The 12,553-nt window shown below is 43.0% G+C and overlaps 1 protein-coding gene across 6 annotated transcripts in view; it reads right to left on the bottom strand.

Annotated features, from left to right (window-relative positions):
* SUFU (SUFU negative regulator of hedgehog signaling) overlaps positions 1 to 12,553 on the bottom strand; it is a 99,927-nt gene that overhangs the window by 85,135 nt on the left and 2,239 nt on the right. For all 6 annotated transcript variants that reach the window (XR_010381979.1, XR_010381980.1, XM_064488369.1 and 3 more), the window contains exon 2: positions 10,114 to 10,248. Coding sequence is in view for 4 of the 6 variants with exons in the window: in XM_064488369.1 (XP_064344439.1) it covers positions 10,114 to 10,248 (135 nt within the window). In the remaining 2 variants the exon portion in view is untranslated. The remainder of the gene's footprint in view (positions 1 to 10,113; positions 10,249 to 12,553) is intronic.

Here is a 12,553-nt window from a genome sequence, read left to right as displayed (position 1 = left end):
GCCCTAAATGGTAACCCACTTATTTCAGGCAATTATCTGAAAAGGATCTTACCTATCTCTTCACATTTGTGCTTATCTTTGTGAACCTTCTGAATACCTTGGGTACAAGGAGCCTGGGGCACTTTGTAAGCCCAGTCTCAGTCTTCTGTATCCATACACCCAAGAAAGGGAGAGAAAAGGAGGCTCGTGGTGTTCACTTCCAGGTGAGAATGATCACCAAATCTAATAATTGATCAACTTTCTAAGGGGCAAACAACAACATGAACAACACACATTCTCAGGACTACCACCACGCACAGTGATCTGTATTGACAGGATCGAGGTATTAGCTGAGAGGTGGGCAGCCAGCACAGTTGCTACATATACTACCTAAACTGCTCTTCATTTCTGTGAGAAGTCAAGCAGCAAAAGAAATGGATGTAGTTAATGCAACATAGCAAGGAGGAGGAGTCATCTTCCCAAGCAAAATTGCTGTTTTCAGAATTTGGAAATCCTAGCAGTCATGGGTCAGATGAATTTAGAAAATAGCATTAGCCAGGTACTAGGAAAGCCTTGGAAGATGTCAGTCCCAAACTGAGGGACTCACACAAGACAGAAGTGCTGCATACACTGGGCACAGCATCACTCACGTTGAACTGTTTACAGAAATCATCATGAGGACAGATACAGGATTGCAAACAGAAGGTGACAGGATTATGATTTTTTTTTCTTCCTTCTCTAATTCTAACATTTTTGGTTAAGTGGCTCAACTGTCTTTATAAATGAAAAAAACAAATTTGTAACTAAAAAGTGACAATAATGGATGGAAAAGGAAAAGTACAGGCCAGGAAAGTTTTAGGTTTTAAAAAGTCTTCTTGATGCTGGTTCAACTAAAAGAGAGTCTGAGGTCTGGCTGGGGCCTCAAGGAGCCTGGTGTACTTATTTCTCATCTAAGGCAAGGTCAAGCTTGCCAGGATCTGCTGTGGATGAGTTTGCACACCAGTCTTTGTAGAGCCTGTCCTGGAGAGTAAATCAATCTTGAACCCTGGGGATTGAGGTTGTATGCTACCAGCCTACATATTACCAGCTACAGACCTTACGGAAGACACCATCATTAGGGAAAAGAAGGTAGAGAACAAAAGAGCCAGCCCCAGGTAAACCCACAGAGATGGAGGGGTTCAGATGTGGACCCAGTACCTACTCAGGGGAATTAATTCACTTAATGGCTTGAGAAGTGACCAAAAGGAAAATATGCCAGAAAACACTGTCTGAAGCCATGATGTGAGAAAAAGGTTTTTGTGGTCAGGGTTCGAGTCTGGAGTGGGAGGAGATAAGGAACAAAAACAAAAATACGTCACCATCACCAGAGAAGACATACAGATGGCAGATAAGCATATGAAAAGATGCTCAACATCATATGTCATTAGGGAATTGCAAATTGATACAACAATGAGATACCACTCCATCCCTGACTGAATGGCTAAAATCCAAAAAATTGACAATACCAAATGCTGGTGAGGACACAGAATAAGAGAAATTCTTATTCATTTCTTATGGAAATGCAAAATGGCCACTTTGGAAGACAGTTTGGCAGTTTCTTACAAAGCTAAACATAGTCTTACCATATGATCCAGCAATTTTACCCAAATGAGTTGAAAACTTATGTCCGCAGAAAACCCACATATGAATGTTTATGGCAGCTTTATTCAAAATTGCCAAAAACTGGAAGCAATCAAGATGTCCTTCAATAAATGAATGGATAAACTATGGTACATACACACAATGGAATATATTCGGAGATAAAAGGAAATGAGCTATCAAGCCACAAAAAGACATGGAGGAAACTCAAATGCATATTGCTTAGTGAAAGAAGTCAATCCAAAAGGGCTATATACTGTATGACATTTCAGAAAAGGCAAAATTAAAGAGACAGTAAAATAATCAGTGGGTGCCAGGGGTTGGGAGGAGGGAGGAAAGGATAAAAAAGCAAAGCAGAGGGGAGGGTATAGCTCAAGTGGTAGAGCACATGCTTAGCATGCATGAGGTCCTCAGTTCAATCCCCAGTACCTCGATCAAAAATAAATAAACCTAATTACTTCCCCCTGTCAAAAAAACCCAAAAAACAAAAAACACAGTAATAAAAGCAAAGCATAGGGCATTTTTAGGGCCGTGAAACTATTCTGTATGAAACTCTAACATTGGATGCAGGACATGCATCTGTCAAAACCCACGGAATTAAATAACACAAAAGTGAATCCTAGTGTAAACTAAGGGCATTAGCCAATAATAATGTATCAGTATTTGTTCATCAACTGTAACAAATAGACCACACTAATGCAAGACACTCATAACAAGGGAAACTATATGCAGAGGAGAGAAAGGGTGTGTAAGAATTCTTTGTACTATTTGTTCAATTTTCTGTAAACCTAAAACTGCTCTAAAATAGCCTGTTAATTTTAACAACCCATTACAGGAATTAAGGTTTTTTAAAAATGATATAGCAATCTGCATTGATATAAGGACAAGGGAAAAATATGTCCTCTGCAGGGGTGATTAGACATCTTTATATCAGAACAAAAATCCTTCCCAGATTGGCACTGCAGACACCTCAGCTAGATGGTGTGGGTACTCCCAGCTTTGAAGTGCTCCTCATTTCTATACCCCCTCCCCAGAGAGAATGATCAGATAGCCCACACATCCTGGGCAAGATATACTCTGGACTGTTGGAGTGCCAGGCACATCCCCGACCATACAGGAAGCATGACCATGTGAACCTGATATCCAAGTCAGAAATACCACCTTTGTGCTCTTAAGAGTGGCAGTATCTTGTAATAACCTTTAATGAAAAAGAATATGAAAATGAATATATTCATATATATGTATGACTGGTACATTATGCTGTACACCAGAAACTGACACATTATAACTGACTATACTGCAATTTAAAAATAAAAAAAGAATGGCAGATTTTCCTGGCAACTTATAAAATGACTATAGTAAGGCTACAGAAAGCTTGACTTGAAGACGACACAGGATCTTGTCACCCACCCTCCAGTTTCACCATCTTGCCATTACTCTTTCCTCTCTACAAAGTTGCTTCAACACCCAGCTCAACATTTCCCCTACAAACACTTCCTGCTTAACTATTCACACTTCATTAATCCAAGATACCTTTAAACTGAGGTGCATAATAGTAATAGAGGTCTGAGGGGGGCCTCCCACCACACCCCCTGCAGAGGTGGAGGAAGGGACTGCTGGAGCCAGACTGCCTGCGTTGATAGCCCAGCTCCAGGATCCACTGGCTGCGTGGGTAAGTTCCTTAACATCGCTATGCTTCAGTTTTCTTGTAAAAGAAGATTAATAATACCTACCCCATAGAGCTGTTATGAGGATTAAATGAGTTTCTGTAAAACATTCAGAATAGTGCCTTACACACAGTAAGAGCTACAAGTAGTTTGCAATTATTACTGTATGTTTTAAGTTTCTTGAAGCACTGAAGGCCACAGGGTGAGGGAAGACAGATGCAAAGCCACAGAAATCAGGCAAGGCCAAAAGCTGCTCCCAGCCCCAATTCTCACTGTTGTCTTCTTTCCCAGGGACTCTACCATCTCTTACCAAGCAGATCTTGGGTTTTTCAAGGACAGAAGCTAGGTATGACTTCTCATTGTCCCCCACCCCAACCTGAACACATCATCTTCTCCAATGTTCTGCCTGTACTGGGGACTCAATAGAGCTTTGCTGGTGGGGTGGGCTGCATGCCCAGTGCTCTGTTGGAGAGCTCAGCAGGCAGGTCAGCGAGCTGCTAGGGTACGTGCAGGGGCGAGGACACCATTCCCCTGGGGCTCCGGCCAGAAAAGACAAGACCTCTCCACACCTCTTAGGACCAGACACCAGAACTGAGTGATTGAAATAGTAAATATAGCTGAGTGGGATACATCAGAGGCAGGACAGAGGAATGATTTTAGGAGCCAAAGGCCAAAGGCCTGAGTCAGGACCTCTGAGTCAGAATGCTGGGCAAGGGAGATGCTGGCAAACCCAGACCCAGAACATGGCAGGTATGAGGACAAGCATGCATGGGAAAAGCTGCAGCCCGGAAGGTGGAGTCTAAAAGGGTAGGCTCACAGGAAAGAATCCTGGGACTGAGAGGTCCAAACATGTCAAACCCATATAGGCTTCCAAGTCTGTGCCTCTCTCTGTAGGAAGAGGAGGAAATCTCCTAGTGCTGAATAGCCTGGCGCCACAGTGGCCTGGCAGTCACTCCTGAATAATCAGGCCTCTCGAACTTTTAAAAGTCAGTTTGACTGGGCCAGTTCAAGGAATCTCTTCCCATACTGCTGAAGAACTCTTTGAAATGGATAATATAGAATCTCTACCCCATGAAGGAAGAAATAATCCATGCTGCAGACAAAATGCTTTACAAAGGATGAAGCCACATACCCATCACAGATCTGCTAGGAACCCCACAATGCCTTAGGTCTTCCTGTGGTTACAAAAGAAAAGGAATTCTCAACGTTTCAAAATTCAGAGATCTGGGGCCTGAAATCCAGCCCAGAGCTGTGGTTTTTGTGTCAGGGAGAGCTCTAGCCCCACTGCAGGGCCAAGACCAAGGGCGCCCCACTCTTTCTAGGCAGATCCCTGCCTTCAGCAGACAGCACCACTGTTCCACAGTCATCCTGAAACTAAATACCTCTAAGATGAAAGACAAAGGAAGGGACCAAAGCTTCAAGGAGGCCTGCCTTCCAGTGAACCTACAAAGCACTCCTTCAGCCCGCTGTGCCCAGCCGGGGGGAAGGCTGGGACCTGCCATCTGTGGGTGGCTTAGCAAGCATTCCAATTGTCAGCCTCCTGAGAGCTTTGGGAAAAAAGGAAAGACCCAACCAGAGGAGGGACCACACTCCTAGAACAGGTGTGCTATTGCCAAGGCAGGATCTCCACTGGAAACCCCAGGGGATGAAATGGCAAGTTAAAAAGCTCCTGCCAACCAAGCTTTGAGGAGGGAAAATTAGCATTTCCCAACTGCAGGGGACCAAGGCCATACAAAACAACAAGTGGAAAAGTTAATCTGTATCCAGTGTTGTAATATATAACTCATTTGGTGCAGAGCCCAGCTGGTAGAAGCCCAAAGGGGAAAGGAGGTTCTCTACCCGATCCAGTGGAGGCAGCCATGGAAAATCAGTCACCAGCAGTTTCAGCCCCCAAGGGGGCAAGAATAACTCCATGCTCCAGGGACATACCTGCCAAGAAGACAGTGTTTGTGGGGCAGAGCCCAGATCGACTGTGGATGTAGAGGTGAGGTGTGGGCTCTACCCCATGGAGCTGCCAGCCTTCAGGCCAACACCACACAAGGCAGTCTTTGGAACCAGCCTGGCGCACACAGCAGATGACCCGCCCAGTGGAATTCCACCAGGGAAGTGTGCCTGAGATCACAAACTCACTCTGCAACTAGCCAGCCTCCTGTGCCTTGGTTAGGCCCCCTGTAGTTTGAGTCCAGCCAGGGCTGCTGGCAGGACCAGGATCAGCCAGAAATCCTCATGAGAGTGGTGCTGAAGCCACTTCTTCCACAGCCCCACAAATCCCCACATTCCAGTCCACAGCTGCCTGGCCACAAAGGGAAGGGTCAGAGCTGCAGGCTTCCGACAAGCACTTGGCAGCTGAAGCCCAGCTGTCTCACACCTCCCAAGCCCAGCGGAGGAACTCAAGGACAGTCTCTGCCGCTGAAGTCATTTGGGGGTGGCCTCAGGGTTCCTAGAAAAGCAGGCTGATCTCCCCTGTGGCTGCCCCGAGCTGGAACTTGTTCCATCTCTCCAACTTTAGAAACAGCCTCTTAAGAACCTTATAATCCAAACAAGTGCTCTCTTGTCCTGTTTCCTTTAGTGAACACGAACAGGGAAAGAACCAGGGCTCATCCAATCAACTTGCTCATCAGCCCTCTCAGGGCTACCAGGGTAGGGCCCCGCTCCTGCCCGCTGAAGCAAGCCTGCCGGGAGCAAGGAGAAATGCAGGGGACCCCTGGCTTCTACTTGCCCCTGTTCTCAAGAAGCTGTGAGGAGAAGGAAGAAGAAAAGATCTTAGTGGGAAGAGGTACACAGTAGGCATTTAATAAATCAACAGACTGATTAAAATGGAAAGGCAACACAGCACAATAGCTAAGAACACAGGCTTTGGGGTCATTAGGCCTGACTGCTAATTTACCACCTATGTGGTAAGTTCTCTGAGCCTGAATCCCTGTATCTATAAGCATGAGATGATGAGTTCCCTATGTCACAGAATTACTATGAGAATAATATAAAATGATAATTTCATAGAACTTAGCACTAACATAGAATACAGTAAAAAACTAAAATAAAATTGCTTATATTATTACCTTAAAGAAAAACAATGCTCCATACATTCCTTTCTCCCCAGTCAGGACAAAGAACATACAACATTTTAGATGCTAGGAGACCCTGATGCTCTCCTTAATTTGCTATATGGCTTTTGGCAGCTACTGTACTTTCTCAACTGCAATTAAGGGAGGTAGACTAGATCAGTGTTTCCTATTTATTTGTGACTATGAATCATACTTTCAAAATAAAGTTCTCTTTTCAACTCTCTTCCAATTTTTCTCATCATATTTAGAGTTGGGCTCTATTTGGTGTTAGCATGTCTTTTAAACACCTCACTCACACTTGCTTATCTCTTGAACAAAGAGAAAGCTGGCCTCAAGCTTAGAATCTTCTGTGACAGGCCATAGTATTAAAGCTGGAATTTAATAACGTTGCTTTGTAATCACTGTGTTTACTTCCATAATTATCTTTAAATTACAGCAAGTGATACTGGTTTCTAGATATGGTAGCAATTTAACTTTTAAAAATACATTATATCAGCCCTTAAAAGGGAGGCTAAAGAGAACATAAATTAGATAATACACTACAGGTGGCAACAAATTATGAAGGTGGCACTAGAAGTTTTGGAAATACTGGGCTAGAAGATTCTGAAAGCTCCTCTCAGTTCCAAAAGTGAATGTTTGTTCTTTTGATAACTATGTAAGTTTAAAAAGCTAAAGCTCTAAACGTTCTTAGAAACAATGAACAGTACATATATGTAAGTTTTTAAAAATATGTGCAGTATATTGTGTGTATGTATTTACATGCAACACATTGTATACGTGCAGTCAAACTGTAACAATTATACCTAATAAAATTGAAAAATGAAAAAATAAAAGTGAACATTTATGCTGTAGAGTGTCAGGCTGCAGATCTCACTCTAGCCCCCTTCCTGCAAGGTTCCTCTCAAATTTCACTTCCTCCCTGGAACTTCTTTCAATCCAGCAGCCTGACTAAAAGGCACTTGCTTCACTGTGTTCCCAGATCATGTGCAACATCACGGGCTGTAGCATTATTACTCAGTACTATAACCATCTATTTACATTTATTCTCCCCCTACAATGTGAGCTCCTTGAGACCGGAATTACGTCTTGGCCTCTTATCCCCAAGACATCTATTATAATATTCTGTATCCGGTACAGAATAGGTGCTTGATAAATGCTGAATAAATGAATCAATGCCCCTGCCCTCTTTCTTCACTGAATGAGAAGTCAAGAGGCAGTGGAAGAAGAATGTTGCCAGAGGTTCATTTGCCATAATTCCGATTCAAAACCTCTTAGTTCACTTAAGCTGGATAGTAGAACACTCACCTTTCTGAACTTAGCTTCAAACACTAAATTAAATGAGAATCCACGAGTCGGTTTTAAAGAGGGCTTGCCACATGAAATGCCTGGAAAAGCAAACTTTTCTTAAAGAAACTTACCAGGATCGAGAAGAGACCAGTCACACCAGCACAAGGCCAATTACAAAGGTACTTTTGACTTCTGCAACATAGACCAGAACTGGGTAAATATCCAAGAACATTCCTTCCATGTCCTTCTAGTGGCAGGATATAATACCAGAAAACACTAGGCTTGAGTAGTGAGGTGAAAACCCAAATGGAGGTCTCACTATTGTCATGAATGACATACGAATATCAAAGTGCTTTATCACATAGAAACAATACACATATGAGGGGGTACTACTAAATAAAGGCAGGCCCCCTTTCAAATTCAGAGGCTGCCTCTTCTGAAATATGGGGTTTTCTCAATTATGTTCTTCCTGTCATTTTGGGTCTTGGTCCCATATCCAATAAGCAAGTAGACTGTAAAGATCTTTAGGTCACATAGAAAATAGTATTCTTTTAACTGGAATAAAGCTGTCAACAAAAAGGTACAGGCTAGCTGCACTAAATGTCTTCTGCAGGTTCTTATTAAAAATATAAATTAAAGTCCAGCATAGTCCCTTTATTCCCCTCATCTGTTTGCTATTCTATCTCCATTATTAGTAATGTAATGCAAGGTCCTGATTCAGGGAAGATTGATTCCCCGTTCCCAAAGCCTTCTGCTGACATTGCAATGGATACATTTGGAAGGCTATAAAGGCAGGCCCAGGCATTGCTCCTGACACGTGATCAGTGAGGAGATGGGGCCTGGGCCTCCCGAGCTTAACAAGAGACGAGAAGAAGTTGGTTGGGCCTGTGATCAGAGAGGTGGTATAGCCCAGTGGTTAAGAGCTCAGACTTTGGATTCAGCTCAATTCAATCCAAGCTCTTTTATAGCCCAGATGTGTGATTTTAGGCAATTCATTTAACCCATCAAGGGACTCAGTTTCCTCATCTATAAAATGAAGATAACAAAAGAACTTGGGAAGATTATAAAGTTTTTAACATGATGATATGAAAGATAGTAAGAACTAAAAGAAAGCACAAAAAAAAAAAAAAAAGAAAGAGAGAGACTATTATCTTCTTCATCATCATACCACCATCATCTCCAGAATCAGTTTCTTACACTGAGACAGGACAGCAAGATCCCTGCTACTTTTTCAATCTAAACATGCTAAGCAGCCACCACCAAGATACCAAAAAGATGGTGTAAGAGGCAAAAAAAGATAGTATGCAAAGCAAAAAACAGAAAAGAAACAGAAATAGAAATCAGCTCTTGATTAATTAGGCTAATGAGGGAGAAGGAAAACTACATTTAAATTGAAAAAAAGAAATCCTCCCTCAAAAATGTATAGATGGAAAAAGATGAATTTTTTAAAAATTATACATTAATTTAAAACTACTAGAGGATACAATTGTTTAAGAGGCAATAGAGTACAGTCATTATGAGATGGACTTTGGAGCCAGACTCCCTGCATTACAATCCTAGCTCTGCTGCTTCCAACCTGTGTGACCTTAAGCAAGTTATAGAATCTCTCTGTGTCTCAGTTTCTTCATCTATAAAACGGGGCAAATATTAGTACCTTACCAGTATTTTAGGGTTGTAGTGAAAATAAAATTATTTAATACATATACATATAAAGTGATTAGAAGAGTACCTGGCTCATTCATACCAGTACTTAATAAACGTCAGCTTTTACTATTATTATTGTTGCTGTTATTGTTTTAGCTGACTTAATACTAAGTTTATGATGCTTAATTTAATATTAAAATTTAAATTCAGTGATTATAGAGGGAAGTAGGGGAGGCAGGTAGCATTTAGAAGTGTACTGGGCAGCAAATGGAAGAAAGACTAGGATAAAAAAAAAATGTACTGTGGCCAACCTGAGAACAAATAACTGCAGGTTAAAGGGAAGTAGGTAAGATCGATAGAGGGACAGAGGTGGATATATTCATGACAAAGCAAGTAGAAGACAATGGTAATCATAGAATCTAGGTAGTGGTAAATAAGTGTTCACTGTGAAATTCAAATTTGCTTTACGTTTAAAATGTTTCATAATCAGTTAGAGGGGAAAGAGAAAGTAGATTTAGAGGCATCAACCCAAGTTCTGGGTCATAGCTATGCTGCTTGTCCTCTGAGCTCAAACACCAGAACAAGCTTGGAAAACCTCATGGTTTTGGAACTCTTGTTCAGCATTGACAATTTCCTGCACCAGATGAGCAGAGCTCAGGTGCTGACCTGGACGCCCTCGGCACAAGAAGATACAGGCAGAGGGCAGAAACCCAGAGGTTCCACGTGAAAAATGCCAATCTCAAGGGACTATGACATTATCAACCCTGCTCAGGAAAACCTCAGAAATAAGGCTCAAGGCAAAGGAGGAACGTGGGCAAGTGGTACACACTCACTCGTGGACTCTGTTGTCACCATAAAGATCACTTAGGCCGAAGCTGATGTAGTGCCAGTGCTCGGGGATGTTGGCAGAAGGGCTCCCCACGTTCCTATACATGCTAACATAGTCCAAGGGGTCTGGGCCACCCAACCTGCAAAAGACAAAACACAGCAGTGTCAATGTGAGCCTGAAAGCAGACAATGTGAAGCTAAGGGGCTCTGTCTTACAAACCTAAAGGCCCCATCCTGGAGGAACTTGGGGTAAAAGATAACTAAAGGGAGGCCACACCTCCCTGGGATAAGACCATAGGATGGGCAGCTGGAGGCAGCCCAATTCCACAAGCACAAGAGACTCCCTTCTCCCTTCCCCAACAGGCAGGACCTCTTTTAGAAATAAAACAGACTGGGAGGTTGCCCCTTTGGCTTCCTCCTGTTTAAAATTGCCAATCCCATTTGGGATTGGCAGGGATTATCTTTCTTCCATGGTGCCTGTAAACATGCCAAGCTTTAAGGCAAGAGGTACATCAGTCAATCAATTGAAATCTGTTGAAAGACCATCCTGAGCATCCCCATTGGGCATTGTTCCTGGGAGCAGAGGCTCAGCTTCACTCCTGCCTCTTAGATAGCTAATTCCTGAAAGACTATATTGTGCCCTATGTTAATTACAGTTTGTTCTAAATAGACCCAATGCCTCCAGACCCTGGCCCGCACCCCCGAGACCAAAGCTGGTCTTTTATCATGCAAGTGACAAAGGCCAAACTTAGGCTAGCTCAGCTCTGCACAGAGAACTGCAGCAGGAGCCAGGCTGAGCCCTGTGAGCTCTTGCATCCGGAAGATGATCCTGGGAGACTGCTGCCTCAAGGGTGGAGCTCAAACATTAAATGATTTGGGGCCTCTGAGGACCACAATAAATTTCCCCCATAATTCCAAAGAGAGGCAGCTGAGGAAGAGATTCAGTCATTATCTCACTCTGAGGATTTAATTCAATAAGGGATCCTTTTAGTAGAGTAATTAGTGCGCTTTTTAAAAAATCCTGCTTTTCTTCAGAATAGATAAGGAAACTTGGCAGACTCGGGAAATGGACTAAATGGAAACCATCGGTGGAAAGAAGTCTGCATGTAGCCCACAAACGCTGCATTTGAGCTGCCTTGGATATCTGATTGTTTCACAGACTGCAAAAACTTTGCCTGCCCCTGGGACACCAATGGGATACACTCTGCAATTGGGATCTGCTGAAGAAATGCTAACAACCAAATAAAAGACATGTTACATGTGATCCCAGCAAGCATTGCCAGTACTATGCATTCAAACACTATTTAAAACCAGTAGGTCTGGTTTCATCCTATTTTGCCAGGATATTATTTGCCTTTGTAGGAATCTTTATTCTCTGCTAGGAAATGCTAAGTTATTTATAGGACTTGTAAGAAAGTTGCTACAAATAGCTTAGAATCTCAACTGAGTGGACTAGGAAAAGGGACAAATCTCCACATCTTTCCTTAACTCTGCTTTTGCCAAATCATTTGATTAATTCCACAACCATGTGAGTTTAGAAAAGTGTGTAGGGGGAAAAGAGGAAAGAAAGAGTGGTTACCCCTGGAAGGATCCTATGGATAGCTGCAGAACCCTGGAACAGATGGGAGTGACTACAGGCTCCACACCTGCTCCAGATCCCTGCTGCAGGTTCCCAGTCCTATCCACCCTTCAGCCTAGGTCCATCCAGCAACAAGTCGCAAAACTGCTTCCACTCTCCATGCTCCATCTGCCACACCCCTGGCAGCCCTCTTTCTGGCCAAGTCTCCCAGAATTTATTGCACCCAGGAGAGGGGCTTTACCTTAAAATTCTAATTGCAGAGAATGACCAAGAGTCAGACAAAATTAACCTTGACTCCAAGCACAAGGTGTTCTGTTCTACTTACTCAGAGACCTGATGGGAAGCAGATGAGTATGTGGAAAATAATCCTATTTTGCACTTAGAAAAAGTTATCCCAGGACCCATAGCATCCCTCAACTTAAGTCCTTGAATACCTGACTTCACTCTACAGGGAAGCTGCAGGATGGGTGTGGCCCCAGGTCATTAGCTCAGCCTTTCTGCTTCAGCTCTCTGCTTGCTAAAGTCTCAGCCTTCAGCCAGGATGTTCCTGCTGGCCAGGGACCACTAGCCAAAAAGCCACACTTCTATCACAAGGAAAAGAATCCCAAGGTACCCTGGGCCACAGCCAAACCAAGGCAGCCTCGGTCAGCCATGCTGCTATGAGAACTGAAGAGGACTTGTGGGATCCCAATTGTGAGCGTTATCAACTAATCACTTTCAAGATCTTAATTATACAACCCACTCAGAATCTTAGTAAGAACGAGTTGCTGAGCTGTTCCCACTCATACATTTCTTTATCCAGGCAGCATTTCCAATTCCATAAGGTGCTATAGAATCCCTTTTATGCATCATTAGATGCTGGCCCA

The sequence above is a fragment of the Camelus dromedarius genome, chromosome 8, assembly GCF_036321535.1.
Source record: "Camelus dromedarius isolate mCamDro1 chromosome 8, mCamDro1.pat, whole genome shotgun sequence".
NCBI lineage: Eukaryota > Metazoa > Chordata > Mammalia > Artiodactyla > Camelidae > Camelus > Camelus dromedarius.
The sequence above is the reverse complement of the archived record's forward strand: the minus strand, read 5'-3'. Positions and strand labels throughout refer to the sequence as shown.